The 25195-nt window shown below is 38.2% G+C and overlaps 1 protein-coding gene across 1 annotated transcript; it reads right to left on the reverse strand.

Moving 5' to 3' along the window:
* Nucleotides 1-678: 678 nt before the first annotated feature.
* Nucleotides 679-24616, reverse strand: LOC122279874 (ethanolamine-phosphate cytidylyltransferase). Its single transcript, XM_043090761.1, has 9 exons — nt 24222-24616; nt 23808-24043; nt 22384-22565; nt 9068-9139; nt 8158-8225; nt 2680-2800; nt 1870-1935; nt 1314-1436; nt 679-1039 (listed from the first exon to the last, which is right to left on the reverse strand). The coding sequence occupies exons 1-9, from the start codon at nt 24524-24526 to the stop codon at nt 968-970; spliced, it is 1245 nt and encodes a 414-aa protein (XP_042946695.1). The 5' UTR covers nt 24527-24616; the 3' UTR covers nt 679-967.
* Nucleotides 24617-25195: the final 579 nt, after the last annotated feature.

Raw genomic sequence — 25195 nt, forward strand, 5'->3', positions numbered from 1 at the left:
GATGATTGTTGAACAAGTAAAACATAACAAATAACTTTTTAATCAATTCATGCCACATCATATGATTATAGAAATAAATTGATTAAAAAGAGATAAGAGCTTGGACATATTTTACTTCGATTGGGAACTAAAATGTTAGAACTGGTTAGGTCTCCTTATTGGGAGAACTATATTAAACCTAGATATCATGATTGAATCTGCTTGTAAAATTACTAGTCCAATAAAGGAGATAACAACAACATGATGAATGAAATTTTGCGTAAATAAACAACACTACTCAAAAAGTTGCTCGAGATCGACTTTTTAAAACCCGAATTCAGATCGATTAGTTTATTGAGTGAATTTTTCGTAAATATAAATGTTGATCGACTAAAAAATACTTGTACAAAGTATGACCCAACTTGTGTAAACTTAATAAAATAAATTTTATGGTGTTATTTTTTACTTTATAATATAGATACCAAATTCCTTCCTAATACTATTCGCTATTTATCCTAATGAATATAATCATTAAGAAAATCCTTTCTACAAGATAGACAAACCAATAAAAAATAAATAAAAACCCTTTTTATGCTGTGTGAGAGAAGACTCCTTTTCATTTGCGAGGTGGCAATACACAAATACAAAATCTGCGTCCCCACGAAAAATTGATTGCATCCACGACCAACTCCAAGAAAGTACTCTAACCGTAGCGCCACCTCCTTGAATAATTTTATACTAGACCTTGTATCAAATTTGAGTTTAGTCAAAATCAATACACATAAATATAAAATCCCTGACAAGGCTAATTCAGCAATCACATGATATCTTGAAATTATGAATCAGTACGACACTATGGCAAACCCTCATCAGTGATGTTAGAACTGGGAAAATTTTATTAATCTTTCGTTAACAATAACTGAAGAAAATATAGCCCAACGCAATTAATCGCCTGGCCATGTATGTGCCCGAGACGATCCGGCGTCAATCAGTCACCAGACACATGAGTTTTACCCTCATAATACCTTTTCTCACTGTCTGCCTTTTTCTCGTTGCGTTTCTGCAGTGAAGAAAGAAAAGCATGCATCCCTTAGATGAGAACCAAAAAGACAAAGCAGATCAGCTACAAAAACATTCTAGATGATCTCTGTAGTTCTATTATATGCTGCTATTTCAGGCATCCTAAAAGTCATGCTTCTCACCCCTCCAAAATTTTAATTTTAATTTTGATTGTAGTTCATATACCTTGCAAATCTCTGATAATTTGATCGATATAGTAGGGTTGAAATTTTGATCACACATTGAAAAGTTGCAGTGTTTAGAAATAGAAGAACCTGGTAGGCTTCATGGTTTGATACGATCCTCCGAATTATAGTGGTGGTGGTGATATCCAGAGGACTCTCCAAAATTTTAAAGATGCCCATACTGATGGGAACAGCATAGGGGTTGTCTTTTTCCTGTAAGGTGAAAAATATGTATGTAACCAACAAAAGTATACACTTCCATAATGATGGTTATAGCATACAGGTGACTGCTTCCTTCTTTTATCCGGAGAAGCTGCCAAAGTCTCTACCACGCATTTTAAATATGCCAAAGTTTCGCATCCCATGTAGCTTATCTGTATTGTTTTATACCTTTGCTTCAGTGTTATTTGCTTTGTTTTCTATCCTTTTATCTTGGAAGGACTTCTTGTTACATAACCTTCCAAAGTTTGTTGGTTGTAACCAAAATATTCATTCGCCATAACTGAGGATTTTAATAAGATTATAAGGTAACCCTCTTTTCAGGGAAAAAAAAAAAAAAATGATTTCATATAAGATGGACTGCACATCATAAAAGTTGCTACTTTGGTCAAGAGTATCACCACTAGCAACTAATCTTACAGCTTACCTTCTGAAAGTCATTATTCTCTGCTACTGTTCCATGAACAACCAATGAGATGTTAAAGGTAGTGATCTGCACGCAAAAATCAGCTCAGCAGAGTGGACATTTTAGCCAAGTCCATTAAGAAACGAGCTCAGCAACTATAATGCGACCAGAAAACAAAAAAGAAACATACGAGAACTACAAAAAGATTTCTAGACCTCAATAACTAGTGACTTAGAGAGAAAACATAAAAAACAGAGAGAGAGAGAGAGAGAGAGAGAGAGAGACAGACAGACAGACAGACAGAGAGACAGAGCATGTTCCGCTTGAATCATCCAGAAATCACAAATAATCTGAGAATTTAAGATACTTTTATTTTTTTATGGTAAATTAGACAGGCACCAGGTAAGTCTTAAATCAACGACCTCACCTTCATGGGCGAGGAAATCTACAACATAATCCTCCTCTTCTTTTGAGTTAAGAGTTCAATTAAACGATTCATATTGCAACTTTATCACGCACTTATCGTCCTCTTTTTTGGGGGAGGGGGTGTTAAATTTATAAATACTTTGTTTATAGTATTCATCAAGTTATCACCACAAGTAATTAAAGAAAAAAAAAAAAAGATTTTCAGATCAGTTTTCCACCACACAGCAAAAGACAATTTTCACTGAACATCTTTTACACAAGTTATTTTTCTAAACCAGAGCTACAGTGAGAGTTGGAAACCAATATAACCTTGACACAGCAATTTACTGCAGCAAAAGAATGAAAGCTATAAAGTACATTATGGAGAATTAAAGTGACAGCAATAAGCTAGAAAGATGAACTAACCATGTCTCTTGACACCTCCCATGGAGCACCAATAATCACCTCATCTACATAGCGGCAAGCCAAAACACTTAAACTTCTTTCATGAAGATTCATTATAGGGCGATGTGTTCCCCTAGTAGCACTGCCGAGTCATTGCACAACAAAGGCAGATATACCAACTGGTTAAGTTATATAGATATTTGGCTTTATGTATACACGAGTGTGTGTGCATAGAACATCTGAAATTTTCCTTTTAGAAAATGCTGAATCAAACTATTATCTGATAAAACAATTTTTTTTAATAAATAAAAGTAAAACTTTATAAATAGAAAAAGGCGTGGCCCAAGTAAACAGGGAGTATACACAGAATATGCCTAAATACCACTACGCACTAGTGATTGATACAAGCAAATTATGAGAACTGTCCCCATTATAAATAATGACTGAAGCCCAAGAAAATAGTGAATTAAAAAAGAAACTCTGCAGCTCATCCAATGCACGCTCCTGATCTTCAAAAAACCTATTATTTCTCTCCATGTACAAACACCACACAATACAATGATCCATAACTCTTCTTGGCATAATCCATGCCACACCGGTCTGGTTAAAGAATCTCATTCCACAAAAACTGTGATGACCCGCTTTTAAGTGTATTTTCGCTGAAATAATTGTTTTTATTTTATTTAATATATCAGTTATTTTATTTTAATTTATTTGCGTTTTAAAAATTGGGTTTTAATTTAATTTAATTTATTTGATGTTGTGTTTTATTTCTTTAAGTTGTTTTGTGGTTTTAATCTTTTTCGGCGGTTTGTTTCGTTTTCCCGGAGTCAGGATTGGACCTCATCTCTTTTCACATCTTTTTCCTTTTTCTCTTTTTTCTTTTTCTTTTTCCCTTCTTTTCTTTTTCCTTTCTTTTTCTTTTTTTTTCTTCTTTGTCTTTTTTTTCTTTCTTTTCCTCTCCCGCTCAACCGAACCCCCCCCCCGTGCTCTCTCTCTCTCTCCTCCCTCTCCCTCACGCCGGCGTCACCTTCTCTCTACCCTACCGCCGCCGTCCGGCCACCGTTCGGCCTCCCACCGGTCCCATTATCTTCCTCTCCCTCCGGTGCACCACCCCTCCAAAACCCACCCCCAACCGGCCGGCCGTTTGGCCGGAAAAGCTCCAAGAAGGGCGCACGGATTTTGCTCCGATCCGCCGCCGTCGCTCCACCTCCGGCCACCATTTCTTCACCACTTCATCACCGACTCCTTGCCGTCCTAACCCACCTATTTCCGGCCTCCAACGACCACCGGAACAGCTCCTACGAGCTTAGTTTCCGTTTTGGGTAATCCGGCCATTCCGCCGCCACCCACGGCCGTTCGTCACTTCCAATAGCTTCACAACCATCCCTAGACCATTCCCTATCAATCTCGTGTCCTAGTTTGTCCCCGTTCAAAAGTGGGTTTTTCAAACCCACGGCCACAGTGAATTTTCATTGTGACGTTGTTTTTCCGCCGTTTGCAACGCCGCTTGTTTTCTAAAATTGCCGTATAGCGCTGTAAGTATTTTCCAAACCCTATTTTCAGATTTTAATATATATTGCTCATTCAATTATTTACTGTTGTTGGTTGTTGATTCCGGACTGAGTCCGAGGAGTTTCGGGGGTCGGATGGATGGAGGACGGAGTTGTCTGTTTAATTGATTTATGTTGGTTGGTTATTTTATTATGCATTGATATGGCATTTCATGGTGCATGCACGTGTGTTTTTGTTCATGTGTGAAAAGCCTGTGTATTGGCGTAAGTGTATTACGGGTGCGTGTGTATCACGAGCCCAAGCCGGGATGGGTTATTATCTCGGTGGAGCTCCTCTGGTCACTCGGGAGCGGAATAAACTGAGTGATGTCCCCTGAGTTGTCGAGAGAGATGACGGGAGCGGGGCTAGGGGATGCTTGGCTACAAACGCGCCGGGCGCGGAACCGGGCATCGCCCTACTCACCGACTCCGTGGCCCTTCGCTGGCGAGGGCTAGAGGATGCTTGGCTACGCACGCGCGGGGCGCGGAACTGGGCATCGCTCGTTAGGTGTCACATGCGTGGTGGTACTCTACGGTGTGACACTGGAGCCAGGGTGTGCGGATGACCCCTAGGGGAGGTCATGGTGCATACGGTAAAAATTGGATAATGGTTTATGAGGCCAAATGGGACTTTTGGCGTGGGCCAGATGGACTTCTGGCGAGATATTGGGCCGGATGGACTTCCGACGAGATATTGGGCCAAATGGACTTTTGGCGGCCAAATGTGATTTTTGGCGTGTTTTTCGAAAAGGATGTGTTTTTGGGCCAAAAGGGTTTTTGGCGTGTGTGGAAAACTTGTGTTTTTGGGCTTTGGGCATTGGGCATGGTTCATGCATCTTGTTTGAGTTTTATGTGTTTTTATCTGGTAGTGTTTGGGTTTTACTTACCTGCGGTACCATTCGTGGTTCCGTAGCTTTTGGTGCAGAGTTAGAGGACGAAGAGGAGGAGGCTGAGCCCGAGGATGCGGCTCCGCCGGGTTGCTGATGCTATCTTTTTATTTGTTCAAAACTGTATTTGTGTTTTGTAATATTTTATCTATGTACGTTTTAAACAGCTTGTATTACGTTAAGAAAAAGTCTGGTACTTAGTTATGACTTTCGTTATCCGCTGCGTGTTTCTCTGTACACATCTGTTGCCTTGCACACACTCGGCACCCGTCGATGGGATGGTGACCCGGGTTGTCACCATCCGGACGTCTCAATTTCCCCGTGTTCGGGCGTGGGGATTAAGGGGGCGTCACAAAAACTGAGCCACCCACAATGTAACAATAGATTATCCACGGATTCCCTGTTTTTCTTACACAAGAAGCAGCAGTCTATAATGATGAGACCACGTTTTCTTGAATTGTCAATGGTAAGGATTCTACCAAGAGATGCAGTCAATGATAAGGACTCTACCAATAGATCACTGAAGATTTTGTCAAAATGTTTGGTGTGAAAATCAAACTCTCAAGGCATCCTTCCCGGAAGTATTCAACATTGCTCATTTTAAGGAAGCTTCAGTAGCAGATTACTTGCATTTTTTGAATGAGGTTCCCTAATGGATCATGGATTTTATGACAGCAGCACAAAACTGGAAGATGGAGGTTATTACTTCGTTCTTAGATCAGTCATAATTGGTTGGCCTCACAATGGGTGGCGACTATGAGATCTGTTGGGCACCCTCAAACCTTGGGGTCTTTAATATAAAATCCTTTTATACCATGCTATATATATCTACACGAAATTAATCCACTCTCCTGGAAGACTATTTGGCGGAAGAAGGCACCCTGGAAAGTGACTTATTTTTTTGTATGGACAGCTACCTTGGGGAAGATACTTACCTTGGACAATTTAAGAAAAATAAACATTATTCTGATGGATTGGTATTGCATGAATAGCTGTGGTGAATGGCGAATAAATAAACCAAACTATCTAGTGTTGCACTGTGAGGTTGCTAGTGTTCTTTGGAATGCTGTTTTATGTTTGTTCAAGTCAGAATGAGTTCTGCCTCATGGTGTGGAGGATATTTTGGCGTGTTGGAAAGGGAGGTTTACTTGTCTACATAGCAAAGCGTTGTGGAAGATTATTGCTATTACAGAATTTTTCAGCCCGTTGTACTCTATGAGTACTGGTAGTTTTGTGGCAGATAAGATTCTTTGGATTCATCCCGTGAGTGGGAAATTCTCTGTCCGGTCTTTGTACAAGGCCACGACGGGACAAATGGAAGGGCATATCTACAGGAGTAAGGTGCCTCTTAAGGTTGCTTTCTTTGGTTGGGCTGCTTCTCTTTGGGAAAGTTGTCGCCATGGATAACTTAAGAAAGCAGCGGAATATTATTGTTGATTGGTGTTGTATGTGCAAAAAAGTGGCGAATCTGCTGACCATTTCTTACTTCATTGTCAGGTGGCCAGGGCCTTATAGGATGACATTTTCAGCAGAACCCAACTAGCATGGATAATGCCTGGGAGGGTGGCGTATCTCCTTGCCAACAGAAGAGGTCTTCAAGGTAATCCCCAAATCGCATCAGTATGGAAGATGGTTCTCTTGTGTCTTATGTGTTGCATTTGGTAGGAGAGGAATAATCGGTACTTCTAATATAGGAAATGCTCTTTGGAAGATCTCAGAATATTTTTTCTGTAATGCTCCAAGGGAGGCTCAAGCTACATTCGGGGACAAAACCAAAAAATGACTAGTCAAGGGTACAATTAGAGCCCCATTGAAACCACTTAAAGAGCGCAATGTGAGATCCTATACACCTATATTCACCACTCAGTATGGGGTATCACAATCTCCTCCCACTTAAATTTCCAAGTCCTCATCACGCCATTCCATCATAGGTGGGACAAGTCAAATCCCACAATTTTGGGTGGAATTGGATCTGATACGATTTGTAACGCCCCAAGAGAGGCCCAAGCCACATATGGGACCATAATCCAAAAAAGACTAGTGAATAGTACAATTGGAGCCCCACTAGAACCATTGTAAAGAGCAATTCACTCCAAGCAATGCAGGGATCTCATACAGCACCTATACTCACTTGTTATGGGGTATCGCATTTTCAATAAGTTATTCTTATGGACATCTTATATTGATTTTAGTGGAACTATAACAATTTCCTCGTATCTCCTTCAAGCACCTAACTCTCTCTAGGTGTTTCCTTTCTATACTTCGTGTGTACTTGGGCTACGCCTATTCATTTGATTCAATAAAATGTTATTTTACCTTTAAAAAAAAGTTGGTTATGTTGTATATGGAGAGAAACAAATGACCAGAGCTTTGAGTATAAAGAGATGACAGGGGTGGAACTTAAAGATTTCTTCTTTAAAATCCTTTAGTACTGGATTTGTGCTCATTTATATTCTTCTTTTTCAATATTTCAGGATTCTTACTTTCTAGTTGTCTTGACTGATATTATTACCTGTATTCGATACTGGGTCATTCATAGCAAACCTATACCTTCCCTGTTTAATCGACGAATTAAGGGGGTTGGTTATTCGTCAGCACAGGTTTAGCTTCCTCTTCTGATATAGGTTTGGGGGCAGCTCCTTCTCTCAACCTCAAAATTGATTGACCCGTAGACATAGACAATTGGGGCTTTTAGCCATCACATTGTTTAAGAGCGGCTATAATATTTACAGCAAACAAAAATGAAAATAGCTCCTCATGTAGATACTTTGTTCAAATTTCAATTTTTTGTTCATTCATTTCCCCTAACTTATACGTTTTCATAATTAACTAGTATAGGCCTGATCCCCCTTGGTTGTCTTAATAATCTCTTATGTGATATCCCTTTAAACAAAAACAGTGAAGTTTCATCAACCAAAGAGTTCCAAGACCCTTCCCAATCGAAAATAATAGAAAGGTAAAAAGATAGACAGATATAAGTTATGCATATAGCAAGACATTTATATTTCAATGCACGAAAGAAAAAAGAGAGGAAAACAGCAATAAAGAAAGCTTGCTACCTGACGGTCTGATCATTTTGTATGCCAACAAGAAGAAAATCTCCAAGCTCCCTAGCAACCCTCAAGATCTATACAAAACAAGTGGTCAATAACACAATTTATAAGGTCTTACTCTCTTCACTATCTGTCTACTTCAGCAGTCAACATCTAAATTATGACAGGAAGCGTGTTCATTAAATAGACATTACTAAGAAAGTAAAACACCCGGAAATCTAAAGGTTTTCCGAATTTTTCAGACATTAATTAGAACAAACATTGAAGGAAGAGCAAGGATCAATCAATCGACAGGAATCAGCATTACTGATTACACAGGATTTGTGTCGGACATAACTGCAGTGGTATGTTGTACAGGACAAGGTTATCTATGTCGTCCTGTTTCTCCTAATGGATTTAGGAGCTGTTTGTACCATCTGGTTGCTCTAGGTTATACCATTCTTTGACAGTAGTTGACAGTATTGATCTTATTACCCAGCTCCCAAAGGGCCCAAAAGAATATAAAGCAAAGAAGTTAATGCAAAACTTTTTCTTTTTATGACAAATAATATAATATTTTTTATAAGGAAATTTATGGAAAACTTCAAAGTTACGAGGAATAAACAAAAAATACAAAGAAAACAAAATTGTACATGACAAATTATATAATATATGAGAGATGAAAGTACAAATATGCTACAAGATTATCTCCCAAAAGTTATAATTAGTGCTACAAATATAACGAAATCAAGAAATAAAGAGCGCCAAATGCTGCCACACACTTTAGAACAAACAAAAAAATTGTAGAGGGAGGAAAGTCATCCATTGTCACACACACACCCACACACAATGTGTACATCCAAAAGTTAATGCCATTAATCCATCTATCCATGAATTTCTTAGCTTGAACATGTAAAGAAAAAAGTCAAGATGGCACCTCAACATGTCCAGCATGAAAAAGATCAAATGCACCATCTATATAAACTATGCGAGCATCCGGTCCTGGCCCCTGAAATAAGGATAAAAAAAAAGTTAGATAAAAAAATAACAGGGTAGACTTCACAATCCACACTTTTAAAGTAAAACAATTTCAATGAAATTACAACGGAGCTTGGATCCCTAGAAAACGAAAGACGCAAAAGAAAATAAATTGCTCGACACAACCAAGAAAAAATAAGACAGCGCAGAGCAGAGAGCCATTAATCTATGGAAAAATATAGTTGCAAGCATAATTGTGCACTAATCTGTGCACCAATGTGATGTGATTGGTCAAAAAGTAGATTTTTATTGAAAACAATGTTAATTTAAATTTTAAGTATGAATGAATCAGTATTGGTACACAGATTAGTACGCGATTGTGCTTGTATATAACAAAACTCTTAATCTATATGGCGTCTTAGAGAAGGTAGCGAAAAGGTTGTCGGGATGGAAGCGGCTTTATCTCTCAAAAGGAGGGAGAGTAACTCTCATCCAAAGTACCCTTTCCAATCTCCCAACGTAATTTCTTACCGGTGGGGGGTGGCTAATCGGATTGAAAAGCTATTTAGAGCCTTTTTGTGGGGAGGCATGGGTGAGGAAAATAAATTTCATCTTGTGACTTGGCAAAAAGTGTGCAGTCCGAAGAAGTTGGGAGGTTTGGGGGTGCATAACTTGATCACTTTTCATAAAGTGGTTGTGGAGATTCCAATTGGAAGGGACTTCATTGTGGAGAATGGTCGTGGGTCGGAAGTATTTGGGGTTTGTTTTTTTCTTTTTTTTTTTTTGGGGGGGGGGGGGGGGGGGGGGGGGGTGTTCCAAGGAGGGTAGGGGGTCGCATGGTGTGAGTCTTCGGAAATTTATCAAAAAGGGGTGGAAGGTGTTTGCAACACATATTAACTTTGAGGTCGGAGAGGGTACAAGAATTAGGTTCTGGTTTGACGAGTGGTGTGGTGAGAGAGCAACATCTTCTGTTTTTCCAGGTGTTTTCAGATTGGCTGGAAATTGTCTCAGATGTGCTGTGTCGAGCCAATGGTTCTGTGTGGAATATGATCTTTTCTAGAAATGCGCAGGATTGGGAAGTTGAGGATAGCAGGTTTTTTCAGCTTGCTTTATTCAAGGAGGATAGGAGGCAATGGGAGCGATAGAATGTTGTGGAAACCCTCGGGGAGTAAAACAGTTTCTGTTAAATCTTTCTATAAGGTGCTGACTAATTATCAGCCCATTGCATTTCCATGGAAGGGTATTTGGAGAGTTCCTATGCCTCCCAAAGTTGCTTTTTTTCACTTGGACAGCAACTTTAGGAAAGATTTTGATGGCTGACAACTTAAGAAAACGGGGGGATGGTCGTAATGGAGTGATGTTATGTGTAAGAACAAGAACAATGGCGAATCGATTGACCATCTTCTTCTTCATTGCGAGGTGGAAAGGGAGTTATGGGATGGCCTACTTAGTAGAGCCGGGCTGTCTTGGGTTATGCCTAAGAGGGTGGCGGAGCTCTTAGCATACTGGAATAGGCATCATCAGAGTCCTCAACTGGCTGCAACGTGAAGGATGGCCCCTTTGTACTTATTGTGGTGTATATGGATGGAAAGAAATGAGAGATGCTTCAGCAACAAGGAGAGAGCTAGGGGGGAATTATGGAGTTTTTTTGTACTTTCTTTGGTTCAATGGCTTTCTGCTATAGCTTTAAAGGGAGGGAATGTTCATAAGTTTTTGCTTTCTTTTCAGCTTCCTAGAATGTAACTAGGTGTCTTTTTTGTATGCTTCTTGTGTACATGGGCTTTGCCTATTTTTTTCGATCAATTATAATTCTTACTTGTCAAAAAAAAAAAAAAAATCTATATGGCATAATCATCCTAGGATTATAAGTTGAATTAAATACTAAAATAGTCCATGTCGTTTGCCTCTAAGACAAATTAGTCCCTAAGTTTTAACTCTGAACTTTTTACTCCTTGTACTTTCAACTTTGATCACATTAATCCTCCATGTCACTTTTTCGATAGGATTATGAGTAACTATGCTTTTCTTATGACTTGTATCTTTTCTTTTTCTTTTTCCTTTTTTTTTAATTCAAATTAAATCCTAAACTTTTGTTAAAAATATTTTTAGAAGTTCAAATATTTGTAGAAGTTTAAACTGAAATTCAATCCTAAAAATGATATTCATTGTAATTGAAATTTGTAGTTTAGATTTTTGTTTTTTAATTTTTAAATGACTGTTGTTTTTTATATTGTTTCTGCATTTTTTTAATTTCTAAAATATGATGCCAACCTGTCAAATATTTATTGGTGTTGACCTGGCATTTAGCAGTTGACTAACGGAATAGTGAAAGAATGATTAATTTTATCAAAATTGAAAGTACAAGGAATCAAAAGTTTAAAATTCTTGAAAACTAATCTGTCTTAGAGCAAACCACAGGGACTATTTAAGTATTTAACTCTTATAAATATTCAACGGGATTTGGATTCCGGAAAAGATTGATTATCTTTCTTTCCTTGTGATCAAAGCCCAACTTATTATAAGTACATTTTTAATAGGGGGTAGAATCACTCTTATTAAAATTACCCTTTTGAATTTCCCAACTTATTAAATTTCTTTATTTCCTTTGCCTGTCGGGGTGGGTAACCGTATTGAAATATTATTTCGTACATTTTTGTGGGGAGGAATGGGTGAGGAAACTAAAATCCACCTTGTTAGTTGGAATAGAGTTTGTTCTCCTATTTCAAACAGTGGTCTGGGGGTCCGAAATTTGAGTAGTTTTAACAAGGCCTTGTTGGGGGAAATGGCTGTGGAGGTATAGATTGGAAGGGGAGTGGTTGTGGAGGGAGACTATAGACCGGAAATATGGATGTGATTTTGGTGGGGGGAGGGGTGTTCTAAGGCGGTTAGAAGGACCTTTGGTGTGAGTCTTTGGAAATTTATTAGAAAGGGATGAGAGAATTTTGTTAAACATACAAACTTTTTTGTGGGTGAGGGTTCCAGGATCCCTTTTTGGTTTGATACTTGGTGTGGTGATTGGGTTCTTTTTAGTATGTTTCCAGTTATCTTTCGTATAGCAGCTCATTGGTTTGCTTCTGTTTCTGATGTGTTAGTCCATTCCAATGGAATCTTGCAGCGGGATGTTGGTTTTACTAAAGCTGTACAGGACTGGGAGTTTGATGGGGTGACTGATTTTTTCAGCTTCCTATATTCCTTGCGGGTTCGGGTAACGAGAGGGGATAAATTGACATGGAAGCATTCGGGAAGTAAAAAGTTCTCGGTTCGGTCCAATTACAAGGTGTTGACTGTTCAGCGCTGTTCTTCTTTTCCATGGAAGCGAATATGGAGGTCTCATGTGCCTTCCAAAGTAGCGTTCTTCATATGGACAGCTTCACTTGGAAACACTTTGACGATCGATAACTTGAGAAAGTGGGGTTTTGTTATTATGGAGTGGTGCTTCATGTGTAAGAAACATGGGGAATCTGTGGATCTTTACTTTTGCACTGTGAGGTGGCAAAGGCATTGTGGGATGGTGTGTTCAGTAGAGTTGGGCTGGTTTGGGTCATGCTGATGAAAGTAGTGGATTTGCTTGCGTGATGGATGGGGCTCCGTAGTTCTAAACAAGTGGCTGCGGTGTGTGGAAGATGGTTCCTTTGTGTCTCATGTGGTGTATTTGGTGGGAAAGGAACAAGCGATGCTTTAATAATGAGTGCTCTATGGAGGAAATCTGGAAATTCTTTGTATCTTCTTTATTGCAATGGTTTTCTGCTTTAGGACTTGATGGAGCTTCTGCTCAGGATTTTCTGTCTTCTTTTTCCACTTCTTAGAATGTAATTAGGTGTTTCTTTCGTATACTTCCTGTGTACATGGGTTTCTCTATTACATTCGTTGAATAAAATTTCCTTTTACTTAAAAAAAAAAAGAAAAGAAACCAGTAATTTAGCTCCTTCAAAAAGGGTGAACAGAACTTGACGGCCATAGAAATCTACCAATGTGCCATCCCTAAAGAATCAATGGCATGCCTAAAGAAAACTCTTCCTCTCTCCCCATATAAATCTACCAAAATCCTTTTATCAATACGGTGGATAAGTCAGCATCCTTAGAAAGAACTAGCTACCCCTTTCTCAACAAGGTTACATGTGTTTCTTCACACTTCCCATAGCATCAAGTAATAAATATTATAAATCTAAGAAAACCATGAATCACTTTATTTTGATGACAAGGAAGACCATGCTAATGCAACGTGTCTTTTACCTTGTTAAAAACCCCAGACCCATGCAATACACCCACGTCACATGGATTAGGTAAATCAACAGCTTTTCACTGATGAGACATGGCTCCTAGAAATTGTTTTCACTCAAAGATTCAAACTTTAGACCTTGGGGCAGCATAACCTCCAAGACCAAGGCCCTTACCACTTAAGCCAACCCCTATGGGTTCATGAATCACTTTATTAAATCTTAAAAGAATAAATATAATCAGATGCAATCATATCCAAACTACCCATACTTAGGTTGTGTTTGGGGCATTGAGTCATCTCAAATGATCTCAGGTAACTTTGTACGGGTGAGAGAATTTGAACATCCAAACAAATTGAGCTCATCTCAGAAACTGATCTCAGTCAGAAAACATGTGGTTTTGCACTGTTTATGGGACCCACTCCACTGAGACGCAGGAGCTGTCCATCACTGCCCCCTTGCCAACCCTGCCTCTCTCTCTCTCTCTCCCTCCCTTCATTTCCTTCGTAGCACATCTTCCCCAGAAACACCTGCACCCTCTGCTTTTCTTCTTCCCCAAACATTTCCTGCACCGATACCATTACAGTCCCTTCGTAGCCTCTGTGCGATCAGGTTACCATGATTACTTGTTGAATGTCTTTGAACTTATAACTCCTGAGCCCTAGAATCACTATAGGGAAAATTCCCACTTGATCGGAGACTGTCATAATCATCAATTTTAGAGAAAACTCTAAAAGAGATGTAGTTCCTGACATACCAAGAAATCCTAGTGATGCTAGGAATCCTAAACTTGCTAGGAAGCCTGGTCACACTAGAAACAAACAAGAAAAGCCCTATAAACCCTCCCTAACCCATTGTTGACAACCCTAGGTCCAATTAGAAACACTTCTAGCCCTCCAAGAACATGAAAATACTAGCTTAAGCTCCAACGAAAGAGCTGCCAGCCCAGTAGAAGCCTAAATGACGAAATTAACGCCCAACCTTAGTCCTAAAACCCTAGCTAAGTTGTTCCTTAAACGTTTGAACTTCTAATCACAGTAAGAAATCTAGAAAACCCAACTCATGCCTGGCCAAGACCCCCATGATGACAAAAACATGGACTCACGGCAGCCCTAGAACTACAATCCGCCAGATTCCCAAAAAACTTAAGAATTCTATCTCCACAAGAAACTACCAAAAATAGGTATGTGCCCAATAGGGGTGTAATCAGTCTGGTTTTTTTTTTTTTTTGTGTTTGGGCGGGCGCCGGGGGGGTTGGGGGGGGGGGGGGGGGGGTGTCATGGATTGAAAATTTCGGTTCACCCTTTCTCCGGACCAGACTATTAGCTATCAGTCCGATTCAATCCATATGACCTAGGAACATGTTTTTCCTCTTTTCTTTTTTTGGCAAATAAATTAATACAAAAAATCATAAAATTAAAATTAAGTGAGCTCTTTAATGTGGATTATGTAACTAACTCATTAAAAAAATAATTAATTATAATTATATTTATTATGTTAATAGTTACTAACTTAGTACTTAATATTATGCAAATTTTATTATGATGTTTTATGCATAATGGCCTATATTAAAATTTTAACATTTTATATATATATTTTTTGATAAATAAATAATTATATTGATAAAAGATGGCAAATGCCTGAATTACAACTCTGATGCCCCACCTAAGTGGGCACATTAGAGGCAAGAAAATCTCGAAGGGCCATGCCATTAAAATCTACAGCTATGACCCAACTACAAAAAGTTCTAAAAAATAAGAATTTAAGCTCCTCTACAGATCTTTCCTTGTCTTCGAAAGTCCGCTCGTTGCGCTCCCTCCACAAACTCCACAAGATGCAAATAGGGATCATCTTCCATATAGCTTTAATCGGTTGCCTGCCTCTTATGCTAGGCCAACGCTGCCTCCACCGTTTTTGGCATCACCCAAACCATTGCCAAACGAACGAACACTTCATTCCATAGAGTCCTTGCTACATCGCAATGTAATAGAAGATGGTTTACCGACTCTCCCCCTCCTTTACACATGCAACACCAGTCTGCGATAATGATCCTTCTTTTCCTTAGATTATCAGTGGTAAGAATCTTACCCAAGGAGGCTATCCAAACAAAGAATGAGGCTTTTGGAGGTGCCTTGCGACTCCAGATCTTTCTCCAAGGGAAACGAGAGTTGAGAGCCTTATAGAAAGACTTAACCGAGAAAATACCTTTTCTTGCTGGTATCCACCACATGACACTTCTTGCTAGCTGTTTACTCTTATGGAATAAATAAAACTGTAAAAATCTGCAATGTTGCTTATCTCCCAATCCTGAACTGCGCTACCGAAATTAATATTCCAAGTAATCCGTCCCCCCGACACCTCCATAGCATCCGCCACTGATAAATCCTTTACACTCGCCAATTGAAAGAGTGAGGGATACAAATCTTTTAAAGCCCTGCTATCACACCACACGCCGCTCTAGAATTTAATCCTGGTTTCTGTACCCACCTGGAGCTTAACAAAGCGATTAAACACCTCCTAGCCTCTTCTAATGTGTTTCCACAATCCAACTCCATGAGCCCCACTAACTTCCCTAGTGCACCAATCTCCCCATAAGCCTCCATATTTCTTTTCAATGACCAATTTCCATAGAGAGTCTGGTTAACATTTTATATATGGTTAATGAATAATTGTAATTGACTGTAGATACTTCATACTTGCAACTTAGCTATCTTACAAAAAACAAACTTAATTATTTTAATTAGGTGCAGATACTAGAGTATGTATCTTTGCATATAAAATTATGAATTTATGATTTATCATGATTCATATAATATATTAGTTAATTGATAGCATATTAATAATTATATATTTAACATTTTATATTATCAATGGTGATAGGTTAGATAAAAATTACGTAATTCACTTCTATAAAAAAATATTTAAAAATATATATAATTATGATTTGGTCAGTTCAGTCCAGTCCAGGGTGAAAAAACCACACCCCAAGACCGGACCGATTCCCGAAAGTGACCAAGCCCCATTTCAGTCCAGTCAGGACTGAAATTTTACACCCCTACTGCCCAGAATTCTTCGCTGAACTAAGAATCCAAACCCTACTAGGAATAAATGAAACCTCAGAACCACAACCTCTATAAATAAGAGGCTTCCTGCACCCCCTTCTTTTTTCATCCAGCCCCAAGCTTTCTCAAGAAAATCAGCCCCCACACACATCTGCCTTGTGCTGCCAGATCCAGACAAAGAAAAAGCAGATTTTCCTTCATCAAATCTTGACCCATATACACAACCGTATACAAGAGATATTCCCTGCTGTACCATCCCACATCCCTGCCCTTTTTCCCTGTTTTCATCATTAAGAATTTCAGGGGAAGCCAAGAAATCTTTCTGCAACTTAGATACTAACAGCAATTAGTTTATTTTTTTATTTTTTTATTTTTTATATGTTAGGGAATCTCTCCAAGGCAGGGTCCGAAGGATCCACCCCTACAGAGTAAACCCTGGTCTCGTGACCATGCTAAGGAATCTGTAGTAGTTGAAACCTAAGTAAGCGACCATGAGCTCACCCTCATCGTTCTTCTCAGTAAGAAACATGATCACAATCTTTTTCCTAAGAAATTGTTGGTATGTTTTTATGACATCTATTCTGCAATATGGTTACTTGTTGAGTATTCAGCTCACATTTGTTTTGTGTTTTCACCATCCCAGATGAAGAAATTACGACGACAAAGCTGCAAAACCAGGCGTAGTTTATGGGGATGAGACCAAATCTCAGAGCTTTATGGCTTTTAAGATTTTTTAAGTTTATTTCTTTCATAGTTAGTAAGCGATTGGACTCTTTTTTTGTTTTCATGTTTTTAATGTCCCAGGTAATGATGTGGATGTTGAGCAGGTGGGCTAGGCATAGACCAAGTGTTGCGAAATTCCAAACTTCATTAATAAGTGTTTTGACAAATAAGACGAGTTTTGAGGTAACTTATACTGCGTGGATCTCTTACCTGATAAAAGTTTCATGTCTTAGCAGCATTCCTATATATGCCGACAGGGTGTTACAAGGGTTTGCAAGAAGGATTCCAAACCTGGATGGAATAATTGAAAATAATTCAATCTCTCTAAGGAATCTTTGAAGGAAAGATCTTTTTGTAAGGATAAATAGTTGGAGAATCAATTATTTTTCTTACGTCTAAGTGCAGCAACTTCTAAAAGTGTTTCCATATGCTCATATCAAAAAACTTTTCTTAAACAAACCCGAGACACCTCTCTCTCTTTGCTTTTCTCTCCATACACAATTCTCACCGATGATGGTTCCTAGTGCTTAAAGACATGATTTCAAGTTTGATTAGTAGCATTATCATATATTAGTCATCAGATTCTCGGTTCCCAAGCGAATGATCAGGAGTCCTAGTCACTGTTTTAAATTCCTATTAAGTGATCATTCCGGTTTAAGCACAGGAGTGGAGTATTTTGCTACCAATGTGTTCTGATGTACCGTTTCAGGATTAGTTATATATATAAATTGATAATTAACCAAATAAATACATGTATATGTAAGTGTATATCATGTAAGTCGAAAACATTTAACAAAAGATGTAGAGATATTAATGTTAAAAGATAATATTAAAAAATCACAAACTTTAGTTGAGACACTCAAAAAGACAGAAAAAAATAAGAGTTAAGAAATTATTAAAAATAATGAGATCTAAAGAAAGGGAGAATGCAGAGACATATTTAAAGTTACAAAGAAATTAAAATTATATAAAGGCCTTTTAGATTTTAAAATTACATGAATGTCATCTATATTTAAAATTTACAAAAATGCCATACAAACTCAAGCAAATTCCGGCCTAAACAAGCTGGAATTTGAAACAAAATGGAATGAGGATGTATAGTGTACCGGGTGCTATACCGGAATGGAACATAATTTAAAACTATGGTCCTAGCTCTAGTTCTGCAATGGCAGATTTTTCTTACTTCATTTATGAGCAAGATCTTTTGGACATCCCTTTACTTGGTGGCACCTTCATGTGGTCTAGCAATCGAAAGCACCTATCGTGATCAAGAATTGATAGATTCCTCATCTCACCCGCTTGGGAAGCACATTTTTCAGATATAATCCTGAAATGACTTCCAAGGCTATGTTTGGATCACTTTCCTATTATCATTGATTGTGAAGGTATTCATGGAGGTAGAAGATACTTAAAATTTGAGAACATGTGGCTAAAATCGGAAGGCTTCAGTGAGAGAGTTAGAAAATGGTGGTTGTCCTATCTCATATAGAGCAATCCTAGTTATGTGTTGGCATTTAAGTTGAAGGATTTGAAGAAAGATTTGAAGAATTGAAATGAGCAAGTATTTGGAAATGTGAAACACCGGAAAAAGTCACTCTTCGATGAATTAGGGTTTGGAGGGTGTGGAGGAGGAGAGTGATCTTTCAGAAGAAGAAAAGGTTCGCAAAAAGCTTGTGATCTCAGATATTAAAAGGATGGCTTTAATAAAAGAGATTTCCTGGAGACAAAAATTGAGCGATTAATGGTTAAAAGACGGGGACATATGCACCAAGTTCTTCCATCGATTGGCTAATTCGCATAGGAGACACAATCTAATTGAGTCATTGTTAGTAGATGGGAGGCTCATGTCGAACCCTCCTAAGATCAAAGATCACATCACCAACTATTATGAGCAACTACTGTCAGTAAAATTCTCTTGGAGACTCAGACTAGATGGTCTTGTCTTCGAGTTGCTCGACCATAGAGAAGGTGGCAAGAGAGGCCATGCGAGGAGGTGGAGATTTGTAAGGCGGTGAAAAGCATTGCGGGTGACAAAGCTTCATGTCCGAATGGGCTCACTATGAATTTTTTTCAGGATTGTAGGGAATTAGTTAAAGACGAATTCTTTCATGAAAGAGGTAGTGTTGGAAAAAATGGAGCATAGATTGGCTAGCTCTAAGAGGATGTACTTGTCCAGAGATGGTAGAGTTACGTTGATAAAAAGTACTCTCTCCAACTAGCCCACATAATTCTTATCATTATTTCCACTACCATGCAAGGTAACCCACCGATTAGAGAAATTGCAATGAGACTTCTTATAGGGAGAATGGATGAAGACTTCAAGTTTCATTTGGTGAATTGGGCTATGGTTTGTACTCCGACACACGAGGAAGGGTTGGGAATTCGGAATTTATTGGTTTTCAGTAAGGCCTTATTGGGTAAGTGATTGTGGAGACCAAAAAGAGAGGTAGCTTTGTAGAGGGCTAAAATAGATCTAAAATATGGTGGATATTGAGGAGGATGTTGCTCAAATGAGATGAGCGGACCACATGGGATGGGTCTTTGAAAACTTATTAGAAGAGAATGGACAATATTCTCTCGATATATATACTTTGCTGCCGAGCATGGTTCCATAATTAGATTCAGACATGATTTACGGTGTGGTGATAGAACCCTAAAGGAAGTTTACCCAAAGATCTATTGTATTGCATGGAGGCAGGAGGCTTCAATTGTGAACCTTCTGGACCTATCTAGTGGCTCCCCTCAACGGAATGTCATCTTTCTTAGAGCTGCACAAGAATGGAAAATTGACACAATTACTGATTTCTCCAATCTTGTGTATACTAGTAGAGTGAATGGGGGGGAGCTAATAAGATCCTTTGGTATCCATCCAAGAAGGAGAGATTCACCGTTCATTCTACAAGTTCCTTATGATATAAAATAAAAAACCATTCCCATGGAAGAACATATGGAAGACTAGGGCCACCTGATATGAACCCGTAGGAATCAAATCCTTGGTACCCATCACCACCCTAAAAGCTTCATTCTTTGTATGGACAGCTTCATTAGGGAAGTTCCTCGCCCTAGATAACCAAAGGAAACGCCAAATCATTGTGTTGGATTGGTGCTACATGCGCAAGTGAGGAGTCCATGGACCATTTGTTACTGATAACAAATCCAGTTTCTCTGTGAATTCCTATTATAAGGTTTTAAATAGTCATGGTATTAAAACATACCCCTGGCAATGCATTTGGAAAGCTAGAGTGCCTTGTAAAGTTGCTTTTTTCTGCTAGCTGGTGTCGCTGAAGAAAGTTTTAACTACTGATAATTTGAGGAAAATGGGTTTATATGTGATGGATTGGTACTTCATGTGTAAAAAAGATGGCGAATCTGTTAACCATTTGTTTCTACATTGTGAAATGGTGACTGCTTTGTAGAATGAGTTATTTGCAAGGGTAGGCATTGCTTGGGTGATGCCCTTTCATGTGGTGGATTTCTTGGCTAGTTGGAAAGGTGCTGTGGGATGTGGAGGCAATAAAGCTGAATGGAGGATAATTCCTTTGTGTTTGTTTTGGTGTTTATGGCTTGAGAGAAATGGGAGGTGCTTCCAAGATTGTGAATGCACAATGGAGGAATTTAGGGATTTTTTCTTTAGCACTTTAAATTTTTGGGTGAACAATCTAGTGAGGGATATGAATATCTGTAATGCTTTATTTTAATTCTGTTTTCCTTTAGCTTGTATTTAGGTGTATTCTCTTTTAAACTTCCTGTGTACTTGGGCTATGCCTATTTACTTGGAATAAAATTTATTATTACCTATCAAAAAAATGGACCATTTGTTATTGCAATGTGAGTAGCCATGAGGTTATGGAATGATATCTTTGCTTGAGTGGGGCTACTTTGGGTGATGCCACGAAGGGTGGTTGATTTACTGGCAAGTTGGATAGGCATCCAAGGTAATTCTCAAATAGAAACTATATAGAAGATGGTCCCGATCTATGTATGGTGGTACATATGAATGGAGAGGAATGGAGGGAGTTTTGAGGATTGCAAACAGACAATCGACGAGTTCTTGGATTTGCAGCACATATGGTTCTCTAGTGGCTCAGAATTTGTTGGGGGGGAAGAGAGACTCAGGGCAGGTCAATGTTAGGACTTCTATCTTTAGTTGAGAGCCACAAGGCTAGAAGGTTTTGTATTCTCTGGACTCCTTCAAAGGCTACATGTAGCCGTGGGGCTGCATTCTAACCACACCAGATCTGGACAAATCTGGTTCTGTCCAGAAAAGCTAATCCTGACAACTTTAGGAGCAACCTTGTATTTTCTTTATCATAATTTCTTAACATAAACCATGTTTACTGATCAAAAAATACTTTCCAGAAAATAGAAGCCTAGATATAAAATTAGAGCTTACCTATGAAGAAAGAAACCTCCCTCCCTCCCTCCCTCCCTTTCACACAAACACACACACAGGAAGCATGTTAATATGTGTTTAGGTTCAGATCCTAAGCCTACCAACCAGTATTTCCCACCACATCCCGCTTGAGTCGAAATAATTTAAAGGTACTGCTTAAAGTTGTCATTGGTGAGAAGCTAATTACATTCATGGAAAACCACCAGAATTTAACTGCCAAAAAAGGCCCAAAGACTCAAAGAAGCACCTATCACACATATACAACACGGCAATTATCACATACAGTAGATTCTTCCTGTTTGAAACCCCAATTTGCAAGCTGCACTGTAGATCAAGCACATTTTCAAGAAGGCACCACATGCCAACTTTATTTATGGAAAGAACACAAGAAGAAATCATGTCAGCCAATGTAAAAGATAGAAAACACATCAGATCAGCCTCAATCTATATGGGCTAGGATGGATAATGCTGAGAAGGGTGGTGGATGTGTTAGCATGCTGAAAAAGGCAATCTGAAAATCCACACACATAAATTTTGTGGAAAATAACTCCAATTTGTTTGATGCGGCACATATGGAGGAAAAGAAATGAGTGAAACTTTAAAGGCATGTCAAGGAAATTGGAAGAACTCAACGCTTTATTTTTTACTACTCTTTACCACCGTGTGACAGGCTGACAGCTATTCCCAATTTTAGTACCCAGGAGTTTTTTTACCTATTCCCCCTCTCTTAATAGGTGTATTAATAGTATACTCTGTGTACCGTGATAATGCCAATGCCTTGCTTTGATTATCAATAAAATTTTACTTGCTTATCAAAGAAAAGGATCAAGGATTCAACAAAAAGACACGGAAAGACACGCAACACACACAGAAGACATACCTTCCCATTGGAGAATTGAACAATTCTGCGAGATGTTGGCAGAAAATGAGATACACGAGTTCCACTTCCAGAGCCACCATCTTCAAATTTCTGGCTGTGACCATGACTGAACTGTCTTTGCAAGGAAGAATGGTTGTGACTGTCATTAATGGCTCTCTCTCTTACACAAAGAAGCATACGGCCTGCAAACAAAATAACAAGATGAAAAATCTTAAATGCAGTAAATCCAGCAGTATCAAGCATAGGATGAGGCATTCAGTCAACCAGTTGAAACAAAATTTTAAAAACAAATATTTTACATTGGAATGGGAGAAGGCACATATATCATGAAAATAAGAAGAAAAACTAATGTTAATTACCATATTTGAAATAAAATAAGGACACTTTTCAACCAGAAATTAACTTAATAATAAGCATGAGACCAGAGCATTATATCAAGAATATATATCAGACCACCACTCATTTCCCTACCAATCCCTGATCACCAAGTTGCGAACACCACTCTTGCTGCTGCCACATCATTGACAACAACCAAAACATCATCACCTCCAACCAAGAGACCACCTAATGTCACATCTATAGCATGGTTAAAGAAGGATAACCACCTTCACATGCTGAATAATAAGAGGTCATGGAAACATGCCAACCAAGTAGCCTTTCGGTTGAGAGTATGCATCAATGGTATTTTATTAGGTCATCTGTCTCTTATGTTATATGGAATTTTTCTTAGACAAGTCCATAAAATAGATGATATTGCCTTATTTTATCATTAATAAAGTTTACCTTATAAAAAAATAGATCATAATTAGTGATCACAAAACTTCTGAACATGGGTAGTAGTTGTATTTATTGCCCCAACTTCATAACAAGATGGGCCCTATATGTCCTCTAGACTGGTTTTACGAGGTTAGACTTCTGAGATCAAATGGTTTCTAAATAGAGAAATGCTACAAGGAAGCCTTACACCACACACCTCCACTTAACCAATAAGTGATTTGTCAATTTTGTCTTTCTATTTAAACACACACATATTTGAGCCTTAAGACAGAAGGGCAAAAATTACAAATCCAATGTTGATTAGGTGGAAGTGTGTGATGCAAGGCTTCCATATAGAATTTATCTTCTAAATAAGAATCCCAAATCCATTAGTATAAGAGGTCAAGGTCTCTAATAACTAATAACAATTAATACATATGAGAGAGCAAGGTCTCTAATAACTTCACAATAAATACATAATAATCAAGTGCTCCAAATTTAGCTTTCTGACAATTTGTCACATTCATTGGCATTTTTCCCTTCCATATCAGAATTTCTAATCTTACTAAATTTATTTATTTTTTTTATAACTAATCTTACTAAATTTATAAGCATAGGTATATCTGAAAACCAGTAAAGGCATAGTAAAGATAGGAAACAATTCTAACCAACAATGTCTGTACTGGAGACTCCTTCAGTGCGCTTTATTTGCTTATAGCGACCAGCCTTCTTGGCAAGAGCATAAGCATCAGTACCATCGGGAAGAACACATGGATCGTCACCATGGATGATATAGTCTATGTTGTACTCGTCAAAAAGCTTCTTCATGAAATCTTCAGTTATGGCATAAGGCGCATCAGGGATAACCTCGTCAACCCACTTCACAGCGTTCACCATAATCATCCTACAACAACATGAAAATAAATAAATCAATACACGTGAGAACAAGATTAGGCAAATAGCAAAATATGATATGTTATCTGTCCTGCTAGTTCGAGCCGGCATTAGCAACTGAATTGATATAATCCAAAAGGCAGATAAAGAAAGATGAAAATTGGGGATAAGAGAATCGAAGCAAGGACCTTTCTTTAAGAGGGGTGACGGGAGGACCTTTGTTGGCAATGATTTCGGAGTCGCTAACAACACCGACAACCAATTGGTCGCCAAGGGCACGAGCCTGACGCAGGGCATTGCAGTGGCCGTAGTGCATCATGTCAAAACAGCCATCCATGTAGACCCGTACGGGTTTATTCTTCTTCCTCCTCCGAACTCCCAGAGGCAGTTGCGATAAGCCCAAAAGCGACACCCCCACAACCACCCCGACGATCAAGCACGTCACCAGAATCCTCGCCGTACTGACCGGCCGGCCCTCTTCCGAACCCATCATTCCTTTTTGTTGTTTTTTCTTCACGCCAACGCCGATTCCCTACACTTGAGTTTCAATATCAACCTCAACTCACCGCTACTTTTTATTCCCCCGTGTCTTATTTCTCGGTTTCATTTATGTTTTTCTTTTTTAATTATTTGGTTGCAAGCAAACGACGAGTCTCGTATGACAAATTTTCACTCATAATTCTGCGCGAATTTAATACAAAATTAGCGAATTAAAGTTGAAGAGATAACTTTAATTAAAGGAAAATCATCAATTTATAATTAATTTATAACTATTTTATAATTCTATATTAAATAAAAAAAATTGTCAAAATTAATAATTAAGTGACATGTTTTCATTGGTTAATTATAAAATAAGTTATAAAATTTATAATTAATTTGTAAATATTTTATAATTCTATATTAAATAAAAAAAATTGTCAAAATTAAAATCCTTTTTAATTAAGTGACATTTTTTCATCGGTTAATTATAAAATAAGTTATAAAATAATTAGAGGTTTATTATTACCTTTATATATTATAATAGCTTATAATTGACTCATTGAAAATTGATTAGCTAACGGACTAAGATAATGTTTAGAAATTGTTTTGGTCTCGTCTCATTCCATCTTATCTCACTTTATCTTATTTCGTTTCATATTATTTCATTCTCAAATATCACTTA

Source organism: Carya illinoinensis, chromosome 10 (genome assembly GCF_018687715.1).
Source record: "Carya illinoinensis cultivar Pawnee chromosome 10, C.illinoinensisPawnee_v1, whole genome shotgun sequence".
Lineage (NCBI taxonomy): Eukaryota > Viridiplantae > Streptophyta > Magnoliopsida > Fagales > Juglandaceae > Carya > Carya illinoinensis.

What these genes read in the sequence shown, in the direction of transcription:
- LOC122279874 (XM_043090761.1), bottom strand. Translation starts at nt 24,526, where the DNA reads ATGATGGGTTCGGAAGAGGGCCGGCCGGTCAGTACGGCGAGGATTCTG. An exon ending in TTCAATTCTCCAATGGGAAG is followed by an intron (nt 9,140 to 22,383) that starts GTATGTCTTCTG and finishes TCCTTATTTCAG; the next exon opens with GGGCCAGGACCGGATGCTCG. An exon ending in TTCATGCTGGACATGTTGAG is followed by an intron (nt 8,226 to 9,067) that starts GTGCCATCTTGA and finishes TGTTTTGTATAG; the next exon opens with ATCTTGAGGGTTGCTAGGGA.